The sequence below is a fragment of the Crinia signifera genome, chromosome 1, assembly GCF_055691185.1.
Source record: "Crinia signifera chromosome 1, ASM5569118v1, whole genome shotgun sequence".
NCBI lineage: Eukaryota > Metazoa > Chordata > Amphibia > Anura > Myobatrachidae > Crinia > Crinia signifera.
Window position 1 is genome coordinate 172735517 of NC_139217.1, and position 22504 is coordinate 172758020.

A 22504-nucleotide genomic window follows, 5' to 3' on the forward strand; every position below is an offset into this window, starting at 1 on the left:
GTTACCCAGATGAATGGCAATGGAACCCCCTCTAGTAATCCTACATGTGGTCCCGCGTAAGAATAAATTTGAATTGTTTCTTTTGGTATTTATTTTGGTATTGGTATTTATTAATCATACAGGAATTGAACCACTGTTCTACATTGAGGGATAGATGTACTGTATGAAGCAGTGATAAGGGAGGAGAAGTGATAAAGTTACAGGCTAGGTTTAAAAAGGGACAGTTAGGAACTGATTGGCACTTTATCACTTCTCCCTTATCACTGCTTCATACATCTACCCCTAATGATGCTTAAAAATAATAAAGCATTTTTAAAACTTCTGTCAGGCAGATTATACTGGTTGCTGATTTTTTTATAAATTATTCAATTTTGAAAACATTTTTCCAACATGATTTTCTAGCAAAAGTACAATAAAAATCATATAGGAAACAGACTAAGCAATTACATATATCCATGACATCAAAGCATAGTAAAAAGGACAGAATTAGTTCTAAACATGACCACATTGAAGGGTAAATTTACTAAAAATGGGAGTTCTATTGAAGATGGGTTGTTGTCCAACCCATCTATTATCTTCTAGAATGTGCTAAATAAATGGGAAGTAGAATCTGATTGGTTGCTATAATAAACGTCCCATCTTCAATAGAACTCCCATCTTAGAAAATTTAGAAAAAAAGAAAAGACAGAGAAAGGGAATAGGGACAGAGGAGGTGTAAATAGGACGTTATACCATACACACATAAAGCCAATGAGATTAGTACCTCTCTCCCTGAGATATTTGTAGAAGAGGCATTTCAAAGGTATTCTATGAGTGTTACGGGCCGATTAATTAACATTATTTAAAAAAAATGATTGGGAATCATTAAAGTATTATTTTGAATTATTTATTTTCAAATTCAATAGTGAGATACAGATTTCTCCAAAACCTAAAAAATAATAAATTGTATTAAAGAAAAAATAAATATAATAAATGGTAGTACTTACAATCTGAAGCCATGCATTTGTAATCAAAACTTGGTTCTTTTCATCCTAGAACAAAGAGATGAAGAAAATCACTATGGCACTACTGCAAAAGTGATGTCAGTGACAGGAATTTACAGCAGTTCCAATGTTATTGATTTTCACCTAAGTCCAATGGGCCTAATTCAGTTTTGAGCGCTGATTAGCGAAAATCCCTATTATGCGATCTTTGCAAATCTACGCAGCCGGGAATACAGTTGCGCGTATGTGCTAGCCCTTAAACTGCAGACACATTCTGGAAAATGTGCTGGCTGGGGGGTGTGGTCCAGACAATGCAGGCAATGTCTGGACCATTTGCGGGGCCACTGCTGCTGCTGCAAGATGTCACATGCAGCCTTTGCGACCAAAAACTTGGTGACACGGCTCCTGCCTTCGCAACTAGGCTGTGCAGGCAGGGGCTACCACAGTTATGCAAATACTTCGCTATTCAAACGTAAGTAGACGCAGTCAATCAGGTCTGAATAACCCCATAACCTCTGAGTCAAAACCTGTTATGCAACACACCTGCAGCACTTCAATAACATGCTTTTTAGAGGGACCACCTCAGCTCTGTGAACATTAGCATGGCGTGCGCCACAGCCCCAGAGGGTTTCATCCACCAATACATTTTGTTTTGCTTGCTTGTTTGCTTTTTTGCATATGTGCGAGTGTATGAGATGGATGCCTTGATGTCATAATATCTTGTTCCTGAAATGAAGAGAGGAGACGTCCTGCCAGTGAAGTTAACAAAAACAACAGATTTTACTTTCAAAATTGGCTACTAATTCATTGTAAAGGTAAATGATCATGGTGGTACAGTATATTTCCGCAATGTGGAAAATATCTATAGTCATCTCTAAAGCCTCATACACACTAAACGATGGGGCCACAGCTGATATAACAAGCCGGGGGTCCCGATATTGTGTGTACACTCTGAATGATTTTGACCGCCGATATCATCCAGTGACTTCACTGGGACCCACAACAGGCAGGTCATTTAACTATATAGTCAAATTGACCTGCCTGTCCAGAAGACATCAATCATCTTCAACATTGTACTGAAGCGGCATTGTTAACAATATTGTGTGTACGCACTAGAAGATATTTTGAACGATATTGCCCAGAAGCCCCTTTCTGAGCGATATTGTTCACAGTATCCTCTAGTGCAGTGGTTCCCAAACTATGTGCCTAGGCACCCTGGTGTGCCTCGGGATGTTTGCAAGGGTGCCTCAGGTTGGGGGTTCACAACCAAAAAATAATTTATGCTCAGTGATAGGCAAAACCAGTGCTGGTGGCTGCCAATCATAAAATGTATGGACAATTAGAACCACAGCTACAGTATGTTCCCCTCCAAATAACATAGGGTGACAGCAAGGGCGTAACTACCATAGGTGCAAGGGGTGTAGCTGCTATGGGGCCCATAGCTGAAGGGGGCCCATCTTTGCTGTCTAAGTAATATGTTTTACATACATCAATTGCTAAATAGGGGGCCCTTATAAACGTTTGCTATGGGGCCTACGAATATCTAGGTACGCCTCTGTTGATAGCTGAGCACAATTTACTTATTTTTTATTTATTCATAAGAAATTTTCTGACTAGAGGTGCAAATGCTGATATTCTAGGGTGCTTTGGTCAAGAAAGTTTAGGAATCACTGCTCTAGTGTTTATGCGCTTAACTGATTACTTCCCAAATGCCAAGGGTATATACAGTATATGTAAAATGCAAAAAGAGTTAACAATAAAATGAGGTGAACAATTCACAGTATGCAGGGTGCTATGTACTGATGCTGCAGAGGAGTCAGCACTCTAACTAGGGTGGTTCAGAGAGTATTCAGCATAAAGGGCATTGGTCCTGTGGCTGCACCACCTGATATCACTTTTCATAGGACCTGTTGTGTGCAGGGCGTGTGCTACAGGGTACAGCACTATGTTCAGGTTGACAGCAGCGGCATTGGGGTGGCCGGGGGCATCAAAGGGATTTCACTCTTCTCCAGGAGCAACTCACATATAGCAGCCATGGCTGCAGTTCCAGCAGTTGAGGGGTCCAGTAAGTCCTGTCAGCCCCAGGGTGAATGCTCTAAGGAGTGTGATTTATGGAGATGGACCCCCAGTGTTTGTGTAATGTCAATCTTATATATTTGGCCACACCTAGTGTTGTCATGGGAGTTGGGGTTGCGGTTTCCTGTTACTGTTGTTCTTGTTTAACATGGCTACTTGAAACTAGCATGCAGTGTCTGTCCTCATTTATTACATCTGAAACATGGTGTCAGAAGTTCCTGAGCCCACAAATGATGGTGATTATATGTGGTGCGGCAGCTCAGGCTTATGAGAAAACCTGCAGCAACAAGACAAGGATAAGGATTGCATAGATATCAAGTGCATTGAATCATCATTGTGTTACACTTCTCTGCCTTCTCTGGAGTGGAAGCTCAGCAACATGGCATCTACTAACAACATTCCTCCACCTGATGGGATGCAGATGAGTGACAATTTGTGCACTAACTGCATTGGAAGCATACTTTAAGCCTGCAAAATGTGTGATTTATGAAAGGTATATTTTTGGCTGCAGTAAGCAAGAGGAAGGCGAATCCATTGATAAGTTAGCTACCCGACAGAGAAAAGGCAGCAACGTGTGAGTATGGCACATTAAAAGATGAACTTATACAAGACAAATTAGTATTGGGCATAAACTGTGAAAGCACACGTCGCCGTCTCTTAAGAGAGTGGAATTTAGATCTGTCAGCAATCCCGGGGCATTTTTTCAATCTCGGGATCCGGGATTGAAAAATGCTCAATCCCGGGATTCTCGGGATCCCGGGATTGGCATCCCTAATACAGTTCTGCTCCACACATACCCACCCCCACACCGCCGACCCGCACATTTACTTACATTAGCGGACGGGCGGGAGTGGGTTCGGAGGTGCACGGTGCATCCAGGCTCGTGCACCTCCTTCTTAGCAGCCAGGCCGCAGGCCGGAAAGGATGCGGGCAGGCAGAGGCAGGCGGGCGACGTGCGGAGGAGACTGGAAGGGGGCGTGCACAGCAGAAGGCTGCGCAGCGTGACCTCTACTGTCACGCTACGCATCGCCACACGCAGGGGTCAGGATTCGGGAGCCGGGCAGCGTCTGAGCTAGTGCTCAGACGCTGCCCGGCATTAGACTGCGCATGCGCAGTCTAATCCCGAAAATCCCGGGATTGGATAATCCAATCCCGGGATTGAAATCCCAGACTTTTTTAGGCCAAATCCCGGGATCCCGCCGATCCCGATCCCGGGATTGGCCACCCTAGTCAGCAGCTATAGAGATGTGTCGCACAGCTGAGCTCACTGACCAGAGAATCAGGGAAATGGAGAGACAGACTGATAATGTAAATGCTGCAGACAGACAGCAGCACAGCAGGGAGAATGCACTGGATACACCAAAGTATACAAATCAGCAGCAGAGCTCACAGCAGCCACATACACAGCCTGTAAATACTGTGATAATAGGCACAGGCAAGGGAAAGAGCAATGTCCAGCATTTGGGAAAACCTGCAGCTCATGTGGTGTTACCAATCACTTTGCTAAAGTGTGTCTGTCAAGCAAGTGCTGGAATACAGCAGGAAGAGTGCACACAGTAGTAGATACACTCAGAGCTGTGTTGCAGAGGGCTGAGGGCATTTACATGCATTGGGACTGTAAGATCAGCAGGCCAGAAGTGGTTTGCACATCTGACTATTATTAACAAGAGGCAACCATGTCAGTTAGACTCAGGGGCAACATGTGATGTTATGAGTCTGGAAGATAAAATGAAATTGGCTCCTAGAGTTCCATTACTGCCAAATAACACTAAACTGAAGCTGTATTCTGGAGAGCTGATGAGATCATTGGGATGGTTCAGAACAGGTTCCACGTGTGAGCGCTTGGGGTTGATGCAGTTTACTATTCCTGCTGAGCTACATAAGATGGAACATGACTTGTCTGGACCATTGAGGAAAGAGCAATTAATAGATGCCTATGATGATGTGTTCAAGGGACCAGTGAAATCTGTTCCTGGGGAAGTACATTTTGAACTTGATCCAAGTGTTCCACCATTCCAATGTGCTCCACGCAATGTGCCTATAGCCCTTAAGCCAAGAGTAAAAGCTTTACTAGATCAGTATGAAGTAGATGGGCATATTGCACCTGTGACTGAACCAACTGACTGGATTAGCAATATGGTCATTGTGGCAAAGCCTGACAAGCTAAGAATCTGTATTGAGCCTAAATTTTTAAATCAAGCACTGCGGAGGTCTCATTACATTATGCCGACACTGGAGGATGTGTTATATAAGCTGCTCAAAACAAAGATCTTCACACTGGTGGATGCATGTGATGCATTTCTGCAATGCAAGCTGGATGAAAAAAGCAGCTATATGACCACCTTTTGGACCCAAGGGGCAGGAAAAGATGGCTTAAACTCCCATTTGGAGTTTCTGTAGCACCTGAAGTTTACTAGCGAAAACCACATGAATTGATGATTGGACTGAGCGGCATTGAGCCGATAGCAGATGATATTCTTGTAGTTGGCTGTGGTGAGACTGAAAAGGAAGCAGAGACTGATAACTACCGCAAATTTCTAGCGCTTTTGGATTGTTGGCAACAAGTGAAATTAAGACTTAGTGTGAAGAAGCTACAATTTAAGTTGAAAAAGGTTCATTTTTATGGTCATATTCTGTCCTCTGAAGGTTTGAAAGTTGATCATGAAAAAGTTACAGCGGTCTTAGAAATGCCAAAGCCCACTGATGTAAATTCCGTGCAACGCTTGATTGAGTTTGTCACATATTTAGTATGTGAACCTCTGAGCAAACTTCTGGACAGAGATACAATATGGCACTGGCTTCCGAAGCATGACAAGGCAGTGGAGGAAATAAAGCATTTGGTCACAGTTACACCTTTGCTGAAATATTATGATGTCACCAAGCCAGTCACTGTACAGAGTGATTCAAGTAAAACTGGACTGGGATGTTGCCTGATGCAAGGACAACCAGTTGCATTCTCTTCAAGGGCATTGACTCCAACTGAGCAGAATTATGCACAAATTGAAAAGGAGTGCTTTAGCATTGTGTTCGCTTGTTCCCATTTTCATTATTTTCTATATGGCTGGGATGTGATTACAGTGGAGACTGATCATAAGCCGCTGATTGTCATCTTTAAAAAGCCTCCTCTGTACACCTAAAAGACTTCAGAGTATGATGTTAACATTATAGCATTACAATCTCTTTGTTACTTACAAGCCAGGCCCTGAGATGTATATCAGGGACACTCTTAGTAGAGCAGTACCTGTGGGTGGAAGCTCCGGAGCAGCCCAGAGTTATCACACAGTGTGCACCATGCAGCAGGTGATGACTGACTGCACAGATTAACCACAGTGGCAAATGCAGGATTTTCAGAAGGGGGTTTCCAGAGGGGCGGCGCAAAGCACGGAGATGGACACTTAGGTGACCCAGTATATGCCGGGTCAGTTAAAGTAGTATAGATAGACCAAATGTATATAAATCCAAATAATATATATATATATTTAAAAAAAAAAATTTCCCTACTGGTAAGAGGATGATACGAGGGATACATTGCGCTCCCTTTCCCCACAATAATAATAATAAAAATAATAAAAATAAAAACCAATAAAAAACTGTTTCTGAAAAAGTCGACACAAATGTCGACAATTTAAATAAAAAAATCTTTTTTCTACAAAATCTTATTTCTATAAAATCTTTTTTCTTATATAAACTGGTAAAATGATAAGCATGCATACGCATACTTAATATAATATTTCTGAATTATTCCTCTATATTTTTGTCCACTTTGAATCCATAATCAGCTAACGGCCAGCTAATAACCCACAGCATCTTAAACATTAAAACATTAATACATTGAACGCATCGCAGTTTGCGTGCGCATTTAGATGAAACCCAGCGTATCTTTATATGTCACTGGCTGTTAAGACTAATCCCCGGCTTCCCCTCCTTCATAATAGCAAAATCACCGCTAGAGCTCCAATAAAATTACACCCAAAAGCACTCGGATCCCGCTGTGTGCGGCTCCGTTTCTAAGCTTAGTTGAGATGCGCACTCAAAAGCACACGGAACCTGCTGTGTGCGGCTCCGTTTCTAAAGCTGAGATGCGCACGCAGGGCTGCTGCCCTGCGTTCCATCTATGCGTGTCAAATAGACGCGACTTCCGGTGCCGAACTTCCGGTAACGCCGGAAGCAACGCTGTCAGAGCGTGGATGCGGTTTCCACGCTCTGATCAATTAGATCTCAGGGGGGATAAATAGCCGGGCCCGGGCAGTGCTATTTGGCAGCAGCTCCAGGCACCATGGGTGTTTTTCTACCCTGAACTTCGTTGATAGCCAGTCTCTTTCATTGAAAAGTAAGACGTTTTTTGACCATATGTTTCCATTTGAATATTTTTTGTTAATCAGTGCTGTTATTTATGGTTTACTGAAATGCTTTATTATAAATGTTATAGGCTCCTTGAGAAAGGTCCGTCTACTTAGGACCGAAATGTCGGGGCACATTATGAAAAACCATGACTATATTGAATAGTTGAAATAAAAACTGCACTAACTTTGGACTTTTTATCTGACCTTTGGACTTTGATTATTATTAGGCGAGTGCCTGACTTTCCACGCCCCAGCAGGTGTGGATACACCCCAGACTATATATATATATATATATATATATATATATATATATACACACACACACACACACACACACACATATATATATATATATATACAGGGGCGTCAACAGCAGTGTAGACCCCTGGGCATAGCAATGTATTGGCATTGGGGCACCTACCGATCCTCCAGCGGTAGGGTGGGGGGTGCTATGATGTCACGTGGAAGTTAGGGGGTATTATATCAACCGCTCAGCATGTAGGACCTGGATCAGTAATTTCCACTAATTACCCCTTTACTGCACAGATGGTGGGAGATGGGGCGGGAGAAGGGGGCATTGGGCTTAATGAAGGGGCCCTGATACATAACTTCCAGGGTTGTAGAGGATGTTTAATATGCAGAGGAGGGGTGTATAGTGGAGTGGGCTTATTATTCATAATTTTCTGGTGGGAGGACAGCTTGCTTGACTGCAGATATCTCCAGTTCCCAGAAATAGATAATGGAATTAAAAACTAAGGAATCCCACCTACCAAATGGTATTTGGCACTAGGGGATGAGAGTTCAGGAGGCAGAGCAATCTGCCAACGAGGAAATAAAACTACATACCAGGTGTGTGGAGCTGGAGCAGTAACCAGCTGCCGAAAGGCTGATATCTCTGGTTCTGGGAAAAGCATAGACAAGCTTCTAGTGTCTATCAAAGGGGGAGAGTCCCAGCTTTTGGAATATACCCTCAGAAAAACTCTAAGTGAGACAGAACCTGAAATATCTGACTGGGAGAGCAATTAACAGGCTTGGATGGGGACCACTGCTTTGAAGTCAGATATCTCCGGTTCCCAAGGGCCGATTTTTTAAATTCTTGTACCCATGGAAAGAGGGGACCCTCAGCTTTCAGACTAGGACCCATAGACTCCTGGGGGGGTTTCTGGGTACTCAGAAACCCCCCCTGCGTGCGCTACTGAACCAGGCAGATTATCTGAATGTCACTGACCAGCGACTGCAATAGGTTCAGCAGCACACCATAACTGACGAGAGCCTGCAGACTTTGAAGTCTATTGTACTGACTGGATGGCCAGATTTGAATGCAGAGACATCACTCATCGTTAGAGACTATTGGTCATTTAGAGATGAGATCAGCGTACAGAATGGCATTTTGTGCAAGGGACCAAAAGTCATCATACCAAAATCATTGCGATCCAAAATACTAGCACGCATACATTCCAGCCATCTTGGAGGTGATGCATGTTACAGACAAGCAAGGGATACATTGTACTGGCCTAACATGCAAAGTGAGATTAAGAACTATGTTGGTAACTGCCCAGCATGTAATGAATATGCACATGCACAACAGAAAGAGCCTATGATGTCACATGAGATTCCAATCCGTCCATGGCAGATTGTCAGCATGGAGTTATTCAGTTACGCAGGCATGGAATTTCTGTTAATAGTGGACTATTATTCTGATTTTTGGGAAATTAAGCTTCTCCCAAATTTATCCCCAGAGACTACAATAAAGCGCTGCAAGGCACAATTACACGTTATGGCCAGCCTGAGGAAGTGATTTCGGACAACGGTCCACAGTTTGCTTGTGAGCAGTTTAGACGATTTGCTTCTGAATGGAAGTTTGAGCATGTTACCTCTTCCCCACGTTATCCAAAATCGGTGAAGCTGAGCCAGCAGTTAAGATAGTGAAGAATCTGTCCAAAAAGGCTAGCAGTGATAATACAGATGCATGGAAAGCCATATTACATTGGAGGAATACACCAACAGAGGGCATGGGGACCAGTCCTGCACAGCATCTAACGTCAAGGCGGCTTAAGACATCTTTGCCAGTAGCAAGTACTTTTCTCTATCTAAGTGTAGTACAAGGTGTACCAGAAATGCTACAGCAGAGGAAACAGATGTCCAAGTTGGGGTATGATAGATTAAGGAATTGCCTGAACTTGCTATTGGTGAGCCAATTCGTATGAAGCCACTTCTTGGAGATTGCACAGGCCGTTGGAGACGTGATACCTGTGTGCACAAAGTTGCACCATGCTCATATCTTGTGGATGTGGAAGGTAATTTGTACAGACGCAATAATGTGGATTTGGGAGTAGCTGAGCGGCCAATTCTACAGGAGACTGTAGGTCATTTTGTTCCTGGTCTAATTATGGATCCGGCTGCGCCAATGGAAAATCAAGAATTTGATAGGCAACAGGTCATTCTACCAGATGATAGGGAAAATGAGAACATGGAATACGCAAGCATACCGGGTGGCAGTCCATCATTATAACCCGCTAGAGTTCTAAGGACTCTGGCCCAACAGAATTCAACTCCGGCTCAACCTGTCTATACTCGCAGTGGACGTCAGTCATGGCCACCTGACAGACTTAATTTATAGTTAAAGAAACAACTAATGAAGGACATTATTAGCATTTTCAGTTATGTTATACCTTAAGTATATTTAAAAAAAGGAGATGTTTGTGTAATGTCAATCTTATGTATTTGGCCACACCTAGTGTTGTCATGGGAGTTGGGGTTTGGTTTCCTGTTACTGTTGTTCTTGTTTAAAATGGCTACTTGAAACTACTGTAGCATGTAGTGTCTGTCCTCATTTATTACATCTGAAACACCCAGCTCCCTCTACTATTGCCCAGTGATAAGGAGAAGAAGGAATGAGATGGAGGGCTCTACCTAGCAAACTGTGTGTGAGACTTTACCTGGCATAATGTGTGGTATAAGGGGCTCTACCATGGCATAATGTGTATAAGTGGCTCTTCTTTGGCATAACATGTAAAAGGGTCTCTACTCAAGTGTATCTTGTATAAGATCTACTGTGTGGTGTAACTTGTAAATGGGGTACTATTATTATTGGGGTATAATTATACCAAAAAATACTATTGTGCATTGTAATGCGAATTGGTACTATTTTGTGACTTTGTCCCTTACCCATCAAGGCCCAACCATTCTCCATAAGTCCTGCCCCTATATTTTAGCAGGGCCGTAATTAGGGGGAGCTAGGGGTTCAGGTGACCTGGGTGCTGGATAGAGGGGACATTAAAATTTATTTTGAACCAACTGCCACCAAGAGACTGCTGCCCAACCCAAAGTTCCTAATTCCCCCTTGTTGTGGAATCCTGTGCCGCTGCTTGAGGACAAGGTTCATGTCCCTCACCCCTCCATAGGTGTAGAGTCAGCGTGCAAAGGGAGATGAGGGAGCCGCAGCATGGCAGGGAGAGGCGGCAGCCATGGCATGGCAGGGAGAACACACGCCACAGTCCTTGCTTTACCCCGGCACCAGGAATCCTAGTTTCGGCCCTGATTTTAGCCACCCACATTCAACACCCACTGTGCCTATTTTCAATATGGGGGGAAGGGGCACTACTTCTCTCTCTAAAACAGGGCACCAAATGTCTAGTTATGTCTTTGTCAAGGGGTATAAGCAGAAAGACCAACCAATATAGAAATTTCAGCTTTTGATTCATTATACTGCTCACCGTCCCTCTGCATTTAAAGTGTAATTTTAACAAATATACAGTATGTGTTCCTGTAAATTGTAATCCCAGTAAATGCTTTTATTTTTCCAGTATTAAATTGAACATTAAAATAGCCTTTTCTCAGCTTTTTTAGAAACTTTAACATTGGCTTTATCGGTTCATATTTGTAAAGTAAAAGTACTGAAAAAGTCCAAAACACAGTATTTGCTAATTAAATATGGCATTATAACTATTGTTGTACTAAGTTTGCTGAGACAGGATCACACATGATAGACTTCGATGTACTGGCTCAGCAGTCCCTGGAAACAAATGTTAAATGTTGGCAACCACTGTGTGTACTTGTACAACATTACTGTCTTCTTAATGCAGTAGGCAGGAATGTATGAAAAGACAAGATGTTCACTAGAATTATTGTACCTCACAGTATTACAATTAAATGCGTAATGCACAAATCTTTCGACCATAAATAAAAGTTACATTTGATCTCCTTAGGAAGAAACTGAACATCATATAGTAAGGGCAAAACTGTCTGAAAATGTTAGCATGTACAAAGAGATGTGTGCAATTGCTTTGGCATGGGAAAAGTCCTCCTTTTTTCATAACACTTGGCCATGGAGTTATAGAAGTAAAGCGTTAATAATGGTATGTAAACGTCTTTTAAATAACAGATGGTATTGGTATGGATCTGTACACACAGAAACACATTTCAAGTGGCAGATAGTGGGGACCTCCAGGCGCCAAGACACTATTACCAGTTGCCGAAATTGTATTTAGTTTTGACTGTTAAAAAAATAAATATAACTGCAATTTAATGGCAAAAACACTTATATTTTAACTGATTTGAATGGGAGATTTATGCATATGGATATGTATATGTTTATGTACATGCAGAATTTTGAACAGGTGTGATTTTCTTGATTTCCTTATTTAATGCCTGCGTGCCCTGACAAAAATAAAATAGTGTTACAGGAATTTACAGAAGTAAACCACAGATATCCATAAATGTCTACAAACAACAATAATCATTTACCATTAATACAGAAGTGCTTCTTCTGACTGATGCAGCCACACCTATCGGCAACCAGCAATGATCGGCGTTCCGTGAGAGAATTGGGAAATTAAACGTTTAATATTCCTGATTTTCTGACCTGTCATCAAGGTGATTGAGACATTGCAGAAATGTTTTGCTGTTGTATGGAGGCCATTAATCATGGCATGATAGTTCATAAACTAGGGGGCAAGAGGTGGAAATCCCTTGGGTGTAGTAGGTGTATTTCACCAGGGCCCCTGAGGAAGACCATTTTCAGCAACGTTAGATGAATGGCCTGGTGCACAGAGCAGGGTGGGCCTCATTGCCAGAAGGATCTGTCCCTTACTTTAGAGAGACAGGACTGCGCTCGGCACACTATTCTTTTCTCCCTCTATGCCAGGGGTCAGGGAACTTTTTTGCCTTTTACCCAAAAATATATTTAGATACGCTGATGTTACCCCCTTGATTTAAACGGAAGGAAATCATATAATTGTAATATACATTGTACCCCCAGAAATTGATGATATATCCTGCTAGTACAGTATACAGTACAGTATACAACCTGGCAGCAATTGATGATGATGAGTACCATGTATGGCTGTGTGGTACAAAATTTTTACCCCACACAGCCATACATGGTAATCATCATCATCAATGGCTGCCAAGCTGTGTGTGGTATAGCCATTGATAATCTGACATCCAGGCAACTATTAGTGTCAATATTTCAAGATGATACAGTGACAGTCTGTGCAAATTTTTTTCCCTAGACTAGAGATGGGTATACCATGACAGGAGCCTACAACCAGGCAAAAAAACTTGGTGCCTTAGCGACATTACAGACTGCGTGCTGCTAAGATGGCGCAGCAACTAGTCTACTGAAGAAGCATGCAGACTTGGAAGTGGGGCCCGGGGCATCACAATACACAAGGGCCTGACACACTGCACTGCGTAAAGTCCATGTACACTATAGTACTGTAACACACAGCTATATAGATTCTATATGCAATGAAATTCCTGGGGGTAATGGATGGTCACATTGCTGCGACATAGCCATGCATGCCCGGCTGTGTCTCGGCAGTGTGACCATCCACTATCCCCAGGAATTACATTTTTACCCCAATTTGGGGTAATTTACCCCTGTTGTCTGACCACTGCTGTATGCCCATTGGGGTGGTAAAGCATGAACAAGTAGGTTTTATAAAAAAAAGTTGTTTGTCGGTATAATGAGTGCATTGGCATGTGTAACAAATGCATGCCTAACTTTTATCAATGTCCAACTAATGCATGCCTAACTTTTATCAATGTCCAACTAATGCATGCCTAACTTTTATCAATGTCCAACTAATGCATGCCTAACTTTTTTCAGTCTAACTAATGCATGCCTAACTTTTTTCAGTCTAACTAATGCATGCCTAACTTTTGCCATTGCCTAACTAATGCATGTCTAAAGGTGGCCATACACATGCAGATTTATCATCAGATCTGGCTGGTTGGAACAAAAACATAGTTATGGATGAGAGCAAATGACAGTTGACCATTTGCTTGGAAATGCTGGAAAACTGTCAAACTGTCAATCATCCATAACCATGTTTTTGTTCCAAGCAGCCAGATATGAAGATAAATCTTACTAGTGTATGGGCACCTTAACTTTTGGTGTTGAACTATTGACTGTCTGACTAGGCCAGGGGTAGCCAACTCCATTCCTCGAGAGCTACCAACAGTTCACATTTTCAGCCCATCCGACAGGTGCACAGGTGCACTCATTGCTCACTGGTACCTTTTAAAAGATCCACAGGTAGAGCTAATTACTTCACTTGTGATTCTGTAAGAAGACCTGGAAAATGTTAACTGTTGGTAGCTCTTGAGGACTGGATTTGGCTACCCCTGGACTAGACATTGTCTGTCAGCCATCTGGAACCCATTGTTTCTAAATCACTGTGGTTTGTGAATTAAAAGCAGCTTACAACAAGTGTACCTGGCACTGTCTGAGTCTGCCTGACCAAGTGCTAAACTGAGGAAAAGCACAAAATGGTGGATGCTACTGTCACAGCCAGAGCAGAAGCCACTATGTTACTGTCTTCAGCAAGGTACATGCCCCTTGTTCTCTGCAGCTTGCAGGGCATTGTCACAATCTCCCTGTAACCTACTGCCTCCCCCTGTCACCCTCTGCCTCCACCTGACTTCTATTGTCATATTTTGCCTCTCATGGCCTTCCATTGTAACCCTCAGTCACCTACTTCTATGCGGCATATTCGATGACTGAGGAGGACCTTTTATGGTGCTACAGTTGTCCCTGGAGTGTTGGAAACCCAGGTATTTGGGTATTAGGGGTGTTTGCATTGTTGGGGGCACCAAATAGTACTGTAGAAATGCAGCTGTATAAATCCAAGATCAGAATGTATTTTACAGTAAAATTATCACAATTGGTGCCTCTATGCACTAATGTCCCCCTCAGCAGTATGTACAATGTGATTGTAATATGCACTTTATACCTTCATTTTAATTTATAGGCCTCTAGCTTTAGATCTCTTATAAAAACTCTTTCAAACCTAAAGGTTTATGTCAGTTCTGCTTGCCACTTCCTATCTGCCGCAACAGCCAGTACTGCAAACAGTATTCTGTATGGAATACTATTGAAAATGGCTGACCCAAAAGGGTGCTGGCCTGGCTTCTCCATCCTGAAGTCAGCTAGTATGTATAAAGTAGTGATTGCATACAGTGTAATGACATTAAGACATATTAAATTCCATATATTTGTTTAGCCAGATGATTTAAAAACCCTCTACTTTATTTATAATAAGTAATCAAGCTAAAAAAATATCCAGCCATCACTAGCCACCACAGTCTGGTTCTCAGTCATGCATCTCGCGCTCTCTCTCTCACTTTCAGTACCTGTGCATTTATTTATACCTGTAACACTAGTACAATGCATCACCTATTATCCTTATCAGCACATATTACTGCTATGTGAGATAGAACACATCCTATAAAATGATAGACAGGATCTGATTGTTGCTATGGGCAACATCATCTCTTTCATTTTTAGAACCTTTAGTAAATGTACCCCTTTTGAATCAGTCAAAATGAGACATATCTGGGTGGATTTACAGACCCTGCCATTACCTGTCTCAGCCTAAACTTGTTCCCTGTCACCATAAAGTAAAAGAAAAGCAAATGCCATACCAAAATAATGTTCCTTTAAAGCATTTCATTCACAAAACTGTATTTCAAGAAGCTGCTTTGCAGGGTATGTAAAACTATTCTACTGCATATTGAGAGAATACAGTTATTTAAGTGTCATCAGTTCAGTTTTCTTTATGTAAAAATTAACATTCAAATCACATGCAATGTCTTCAGGGGGATGCTCTGCAGACAAAATATACATAAAAAGACATTTCCTGGCAATAGAATACATTTTATTAAGATTACAAAGCTAAAATAACTGGTATCACATTGCATAATAGCTGCCAGCATAATACTATAAAAAAGTAACACATGCAAATACAAAAAATATGGGCTGCAGGTCGTGAAGATGCAGGCTTGCCAAGGGCAGTATGCAGGGCCGGCGCTACCCACTCAGCAGCTCCTGCAAAGCAGGGAGGCGCCATGCTGAAAAGGCGCTGTCTCCCTCCCTGCTCTGCTAAAGATACCTCAGCCCTCACTGTCACTGCCTCCTGCACACCACCCGCAGTGCCTGGCTGACAGCGTGTGGGCGGCAGTATAAAGAGCTGCTCCCTGCACCGCGTACATGCTGTCCTCCTCCTGCGACCTGTCCCCTCTTCCTCACGGTCACTTGCACTGAGGCATGAAGCCCTGTCTGTGAATGCCTGGATGACATGTCATGTCCGGATCCTCCCCCTACCCATTGCTCCCTGCGCCTGTCAGCTGTCAAACAAATGACGAACAGGCAGCAGCGCCGCCCTTCCTTCCCTCTTCTCAGTGTGCTGTGCCAGTGCCACTGCCAGTCCTCAACACTCCGCCCCCTCTTTCTCCTCTTCTTCCATCTCCTCCTTCTCTCCCCTTCTTTTCCCCCTCAGTCACGAGAGGGGTGTAATGGCATCCTCAGCGTCCTGCCTACGCAGATCGAAGAGGAGGGACTGCACAAGAGTTAAATAGCAAAAGAACAGTGAGTATTTTATTATACATGTTTATAATAAATTTTTTATATAAATTTTGACACTTTTTAAATAATGGACTGGGTTATGTGCCAAAAGGTGGCCATACACGCTGCAATAGCAGCGTGCGATGTGATGTGCACTCCTGCGGGCATCACACAGTACAAAAAGTATGTGCTGCACATACTTTTTGCACTGCTTTCGGATCGCATTGCACACACATTGCATACATGCCGTGCGATGCAATCTAGCCCATAACGTATGCGATTCTCGCAGCGTGTATGGGCACCTTTAGTGCCTGCAACATTTTGCGGACACAGCACTGAGATGGTGTATGCATACATGTACATGCACCCGAGATCCTCCATAGGATCGCATGTTGCATACACTCCCACAATCGTGCTGAAGCTTGTTGCAATGGCAATGTGAAAGGGCGCAAAATTTATGGTTTGCAGGAGGGCGCCGGACACCCTAGCACCGGCCCTGGCAGTATGGATGGTGTAATGGTTAGCATTACTTTCTCACAGCACTGAGGTCATGGGTTCAATTCCCACCATGGCTCTAACTGTGCAGAGTTTGTGTACAGTTGTGCTGATAAGTTTACATACCCTAGCAGAATTTGTGATTTTCTGCCCGGAAAGGTGGGCAACCCTGCCGGATTCAGGGGGTCCCCCACTGTTCTCCCCAATCGCGTCCATCTTATCCCTACCTCGGCATTTAAATGCTGCAATCCGCGGGTCTCAGAGGAGGGGGCGGAACTAAAATGGCACAATTGCGTCATTTTAGCCCCGCCCCCTCCACGGAGATCCGTGAATTCGGCTATTTTACATCATGGGGGCGGGGCTTGATGACGCCCCCCGAATGGTTGCTGAAAGTCTCCTCTCCTATAAAAGTCAGCAACCCTGGAATATGATTGATAACCCACAAACTTTTCTTTCACTGGTGGTTAGTGGTTGGGTGAGGAATACAAGAATATTTTACACTGTGCTGTTTGAGTAATAAGGATAAAAATAATAATAATAATTAATATAATATTAATAATAATCCATGCTGAGTACAATGACACAGGACACTCTTAGGTACTTGTGTATTTTGGCGGCGCCCCCGATGTCCATCGTACGATGAACGTATCGCATTGCATGCCATGTACCCGATGGCATGCGATGCGACGCGATTTTTGCCCCCTATGCGATGAAAGATCGTATAAGCACCATAAAGGGTGCTTTTAAGCACCCCAATATGTGCTTACAATGTGAAATGCACCCCCACGCCACCCCCACTATAAACGTGAACCCGAAGCGTGGCGAGCGCAGCGAGCCCGCGAGGGGCGGCGGTACGCGTCCTCCGACCTTTTCATACCCCCACTATCGACGTCGGTGTGGAGTTGAGAATAGAAAGTGTGGCGAGCGCAGCGAGCCACCGAGCCCGAAGCGTGGCGAGCGCAGCGAGCCCCGCGAGGGGACGCGGATACCTTCACAGGTATCGGAGTCCCCTCGCGGGCTTCACAGGTATCCGCGTCCCCTCGCTGCGCTCGCCACGCTTCGGGCTCGCCACACTTTCTATTCTCAACTCCAAGCCGACGTGGATAGTGGGGGTATGAAAAGGTCGGAGGACGCGTACCGCCGCCCCTCGCGGGCTCGCTGCGCTCGCCATGCTTCGGGTTCACGTTTATAGTGTGGGGGGGGGGGTGGCGTGGGGGTGCATTTCACATTGTAAGCACCCATTAGGGTGCTTATACAATGTTTAATCGCATTGCATCGCATTGTATGGCATTGTTTGCCATGTACAATGTCATACAATTTTAAAATTGTATGACATTGTACAGTATCACGCGATATCGCGTCGCATCGCATACCATCGTATGCCTTATGGTATGCGATGCGATGGGCGCCGCCAAAATACACAAGTACCCTTAAATCTTCGAGAGATCATAGAATGATGAATGCCTACACTAAAGGGAGGAACCTTAAATCTTACCTGGTAAAAAATGATGTTGCCCCTCTATTAGAATCTATTCCAACTAAATTTTTGTCTACACCACGGGTTGGATGTTTTAAGTGTACCGGGTGTGTCAACTGCAGCCACATGGTAGCAGGTGACAAGTTTTATCATCCCTACTCTGGAAAATGCTTTCACATTCGACAAAGGGTTACTTGTAGTACTGAATTCGTTGTCTATCTCATAAGTTGCCCTTGCGGTCGACATTATGTCGGCAAGACAGAGAGGGCATTTAAAGAGAGGGCTACAGCGAATAGTCATACCATCAAAGCAGCGCTGCAGGCTGGCCAGAGCGATCATCCAGTGGCCAGACACTTTGTACAAGCCAGGCACAACATGGCATCTCTGCGATACCGGATCATTGAGCATATTATTGAGAATAAACGCGGTGGTGACAGAGGTCTGCGGCTATTGCAGGCTGAATCCCGTTGGATATAAAGGCTAGATACGCTGTCACCCCATGGCTTAAACAAACAGCTCGGTCTGTCATGTTTTGTCTAGTTGATTTCTTGCTTAGGATGTTTTGTGTCTGAACATTGTATATTTATATTGCATTTTATTGATATCATTGTACAAAATGTGATCAAATTTTCTACAAAACTGTTTTGATGTGTATTGGGCTAGCTTATGTTTGGTGAGTGTCACCTAGATAACCAAATGCTTGCTTCCTATATGTTTGTTGTATCACATGTTTGTTCAGGTGCACTCCGAGCCCACCCCTCTCAGGTGAGGATGATGCCTGATTTTGGCGCACCTGAGCCTGCTGGGGGAGGTCTCTGAACTGCACTGAGGGTATTTAGGTGAGTTGTTTTATGTGTATTGTTGTATCAGCACCCTGACGAAAATTCAATAAAAAGAATTGAAACGTTGGCATCCATCTGGGCCTGGACATGTTTTGATTGACTGTATATATATAGCTGGGGTCAGGCACTCTCATAGGCTTCAACAACCATGGTGCCCTCCTGATACAATGCAATATACAGGGAAGTATCCGTAGACACAATGGGGCGGCACTCAAATCGGGTTTCCAATATGAAGAATAAATGCAGACCGACAACTGCTTAGGGGCGAGATGTATTAAACTGAAAATGCGGTAAAACCCCGGTTTTACCGCATTTTCCAATGCATCAAAACCCAAAGGTGGCGATACCCTATAGAAGCCTATGGGCTTCTTTTCGCCGCCCGCCGCCTCTGACGCAAACCCGCCGCATAGCCGACCCCCCCTCTGGCTTAGCTTCCTGAAGGGTCCTCCTGGACCCTGGAAGGTAAACCCCTCCTCCCCCTAGTGAAGCAGCCGGACATCCTTCCGGCTGCAGGGGGGAGGAGGAGGCGCCGGGGACAGCCTGCTTAGCTGTCCCCGGCGTGAGGGGAGCAGGAGGTGGCAGGAAGGTGACGGAGACCCCCGCACACCACAGTACAGGTATCACGGGGGGCCTCCGTCACGCACCGCGATGCCCGCCGCATATGTTAGTACATATTCAAAGTCTTTGAAAAAGGTAATAAAGTTACTGAAACGTTAGACCTAAGCAGTTGTCGGTCGGCATTTATTCTTCATATTGGAAACCCGATTTGAGTGTCGCCCCATTGTGTCTACGTACACTTACCAGTGTGTGTATATATTTATTCAAAGGGTGCAGCCTCTTACGATGGTGTGAAGAGCGCCCGTAGGGTGCGATGAATCACTTAGTAAGTATATATATATTCTGCTGGTCTCTTCAGAAGGAAAAGGAAGCTCTCTGGAGGGCATATTCTATTTCTATTCTTCTGGAAGATATTTTATCACAATCCGGTCACTATTTTCTGATCAACCTGGGAGGCCATCAGAATTTCCTTTTTTCAATGGACACTTAGGCATTTCTAACTAAAAATTATCCGCAATATATATGGGAAATCCTTAAATTAAACAGGATCAAGGAGATTATCTCTTAAAACCATCGTTATCATATACTTTAATAGGAGTTACGCAGTTAAGCAGTAGAATTCACCTATAGAAGATTGATACAACATATTCCCCTGATGAAGTCTCTGTGAGACGAAACGTGTTGGGATGTTATCTACTAGTTGTTTTATACTCTTATCCACTGAAGAATAATAAATGAATATTGGAAGAATTCCCTTCTTGCTTCTTTGGATCTGAAAATTGGATATTATATCAGGACTATCTTACATTTGTGTGAAAGGCGCCACTTCACTATTGTGTAGTATATATATATATATATATATATATATATATATATATATATATATATATAAATGCAGGTGCTTAATGAAAAGCGGAGGCACTCACCAAATGCAGAAGAGTCAGTCACTTTTATTCAGTGGTCATATCATAAGTCGACGTTTCGACCCGTATAGGGCCTTTGTCAAGACAGAGCAAATAAGATCCATGGGTACACCAAGAGAGAGGCAGTAATACTGTACCCACTGGATGGATGGTACCCCGTCTGCTCAGTAAAAGCTCAACGCGTTTCTCCGGTATATTTGTATGTCCGGCTTCCTCAGGAGCAAGTGCACCATCCATCCAGTGGACCTATTCACCTTCCCTGCAAATTGGCATCTTTCTTCACCTAATGCTTCCAACGCTGAGGCTGTGGGATTTAGCTTGGTCCCTGAATTTGGATATCACGGTGAGCCACACATAAGGGGATTTGTGCTAAGTGGCAACACAGAGCACTGGAAAAATCTTGGTCCAGTATAAACCCTTGGATTACAAAAATTCTTATTCAAAACACAAGGAAAATCAAGGATGGTAATATAATTACAATATTATACCCCAACAGCTGCTATTTGACTTTTAAAATTATATTTTTTATCATATATATATTTTTTTCTACACCACCTATTGGTGGATGAGACTGAGCCCACTCACCATTAGTCCTTTTTAATATATAAAAAAATGCATTAATGTGAATTAATTTGTATATGCATGTAATTATTATTTTGTTGATTTTATTATATATTTAGTAAAATATATCTTTTATTATTAACTACACACCGTCCAATATTGTTTTTTGTTCTAAACAACCAGCGCCAGTACAAATCAATTTCTTTCACAGTTTAAAGTGCACTGCATCCCCTCGCATCGCTCGCTGCGCTCGATATGCGTCGGGCACGGTGCCTCGCTACGCTCGGCACACTATTTTATTCTCCCACCACGCCCTAGTGGATGGTAGGGCATGAAATACCGCCTGTCGGCACATGTTGGCTCAAAAAACAGTGAAAAACTCCATGTCGACCTTGTGAATGTCGACATAGACAATGTCGAACTAATGACCTTGTCGAACTAATGACCTGTCGAACTAATGACCTTTCGAACTAGAATCATGTCGACCTTTTCCCATGTCGACCTAGAGTCATGTCGACCTTTTAGCATGTCGACCTAATGGATTCAACCTAATGACTGTCGACCATAATGCAGTAGACCAAATGACCGCATCCCGTGTGGCATTATATGAATTTTGACTCAATCCATTTGGCATTATGTGAATTTTGGCTTAATCTGTGTGGCATTATGTGAATTTTGGCTCAGTCCATGTGGCATTATGTGAATTTTGGCTCAATCCGTGTGGCATTATGTGAATTTTGGCTCAATCCATTTGCCATCATGTGTAAGGGGCAAGTATAATGGGGTCTAGTATTTTGTTGCATAAGTTGTATATGGTGTTGTACACTACACCCCTGTTGAGTGGCCACACCCCTTTTCCGGAGCGCGCCTTCGACGCGTGCACAACTACATCATTCACTTTTGTCGCCATGGTGGGTCTGCATACTTTAAATGCTAGGGCCTATTTTTAATCCCATTCCCACCCTCTCTCTGCCGCTCTCTAGCATGTACACTGGCACCACTAACACTGCCCCTCCCCCACCGAAACCCTCTTTTATCATGGTGCCCCCCTTGTCATTTTATCCTGGATCCGCCCCTGGGAAGGTAAGACAGGTGAAGGGGGTCGGCATTTGCGGCAGGTTGCGGCAATAGAAGCCCATAGCGAAGACATTTGAAAATGTGGTAACCCCCCCCCCAAAAAAAAAAAAAAAAACAGTACATCCCGCCCTCAGACCATATGAGGAGGCATCCTACTCCCCTCAACAGACCCCACCCTTCTTAGGGCTGCATTCTTAAATTTCATGGGCAAGATTTTCATCTCAATCTTTTCAGTTTCAATTTTTAAATAATCATTTTATGATCACATCTTCTAATGCACCCCAGTGTTTGCGTATCAAATCAAAATTGTGTTACTTACTT

At 43.4% G+C, this 22504-nt stretch overlaps 1 protein-coding gene across 1 annotated transcript in view; it reads right to left on the reverse strand.

Moving 5' to 3' along the window:
- The window catches only part of LOC146064089 (neuronal acetylcholine receptor subunit alpha-7-like), a 111796-nt gene that overhangs the window by 58825 nt on the left and 30467 nt on the right, over positions 1 to 22504 (reverse strand). The window contains exon 3 of the mRNA XM_083177177.1: positions 987 to 1031. Coding sequence (XP_083033303.1) covers positions 987 to 1031 — 45 coding nt within the window. The remainder of the gene's footprint in view (positions 1 to 986; positions 1032 to 22504) is intronic.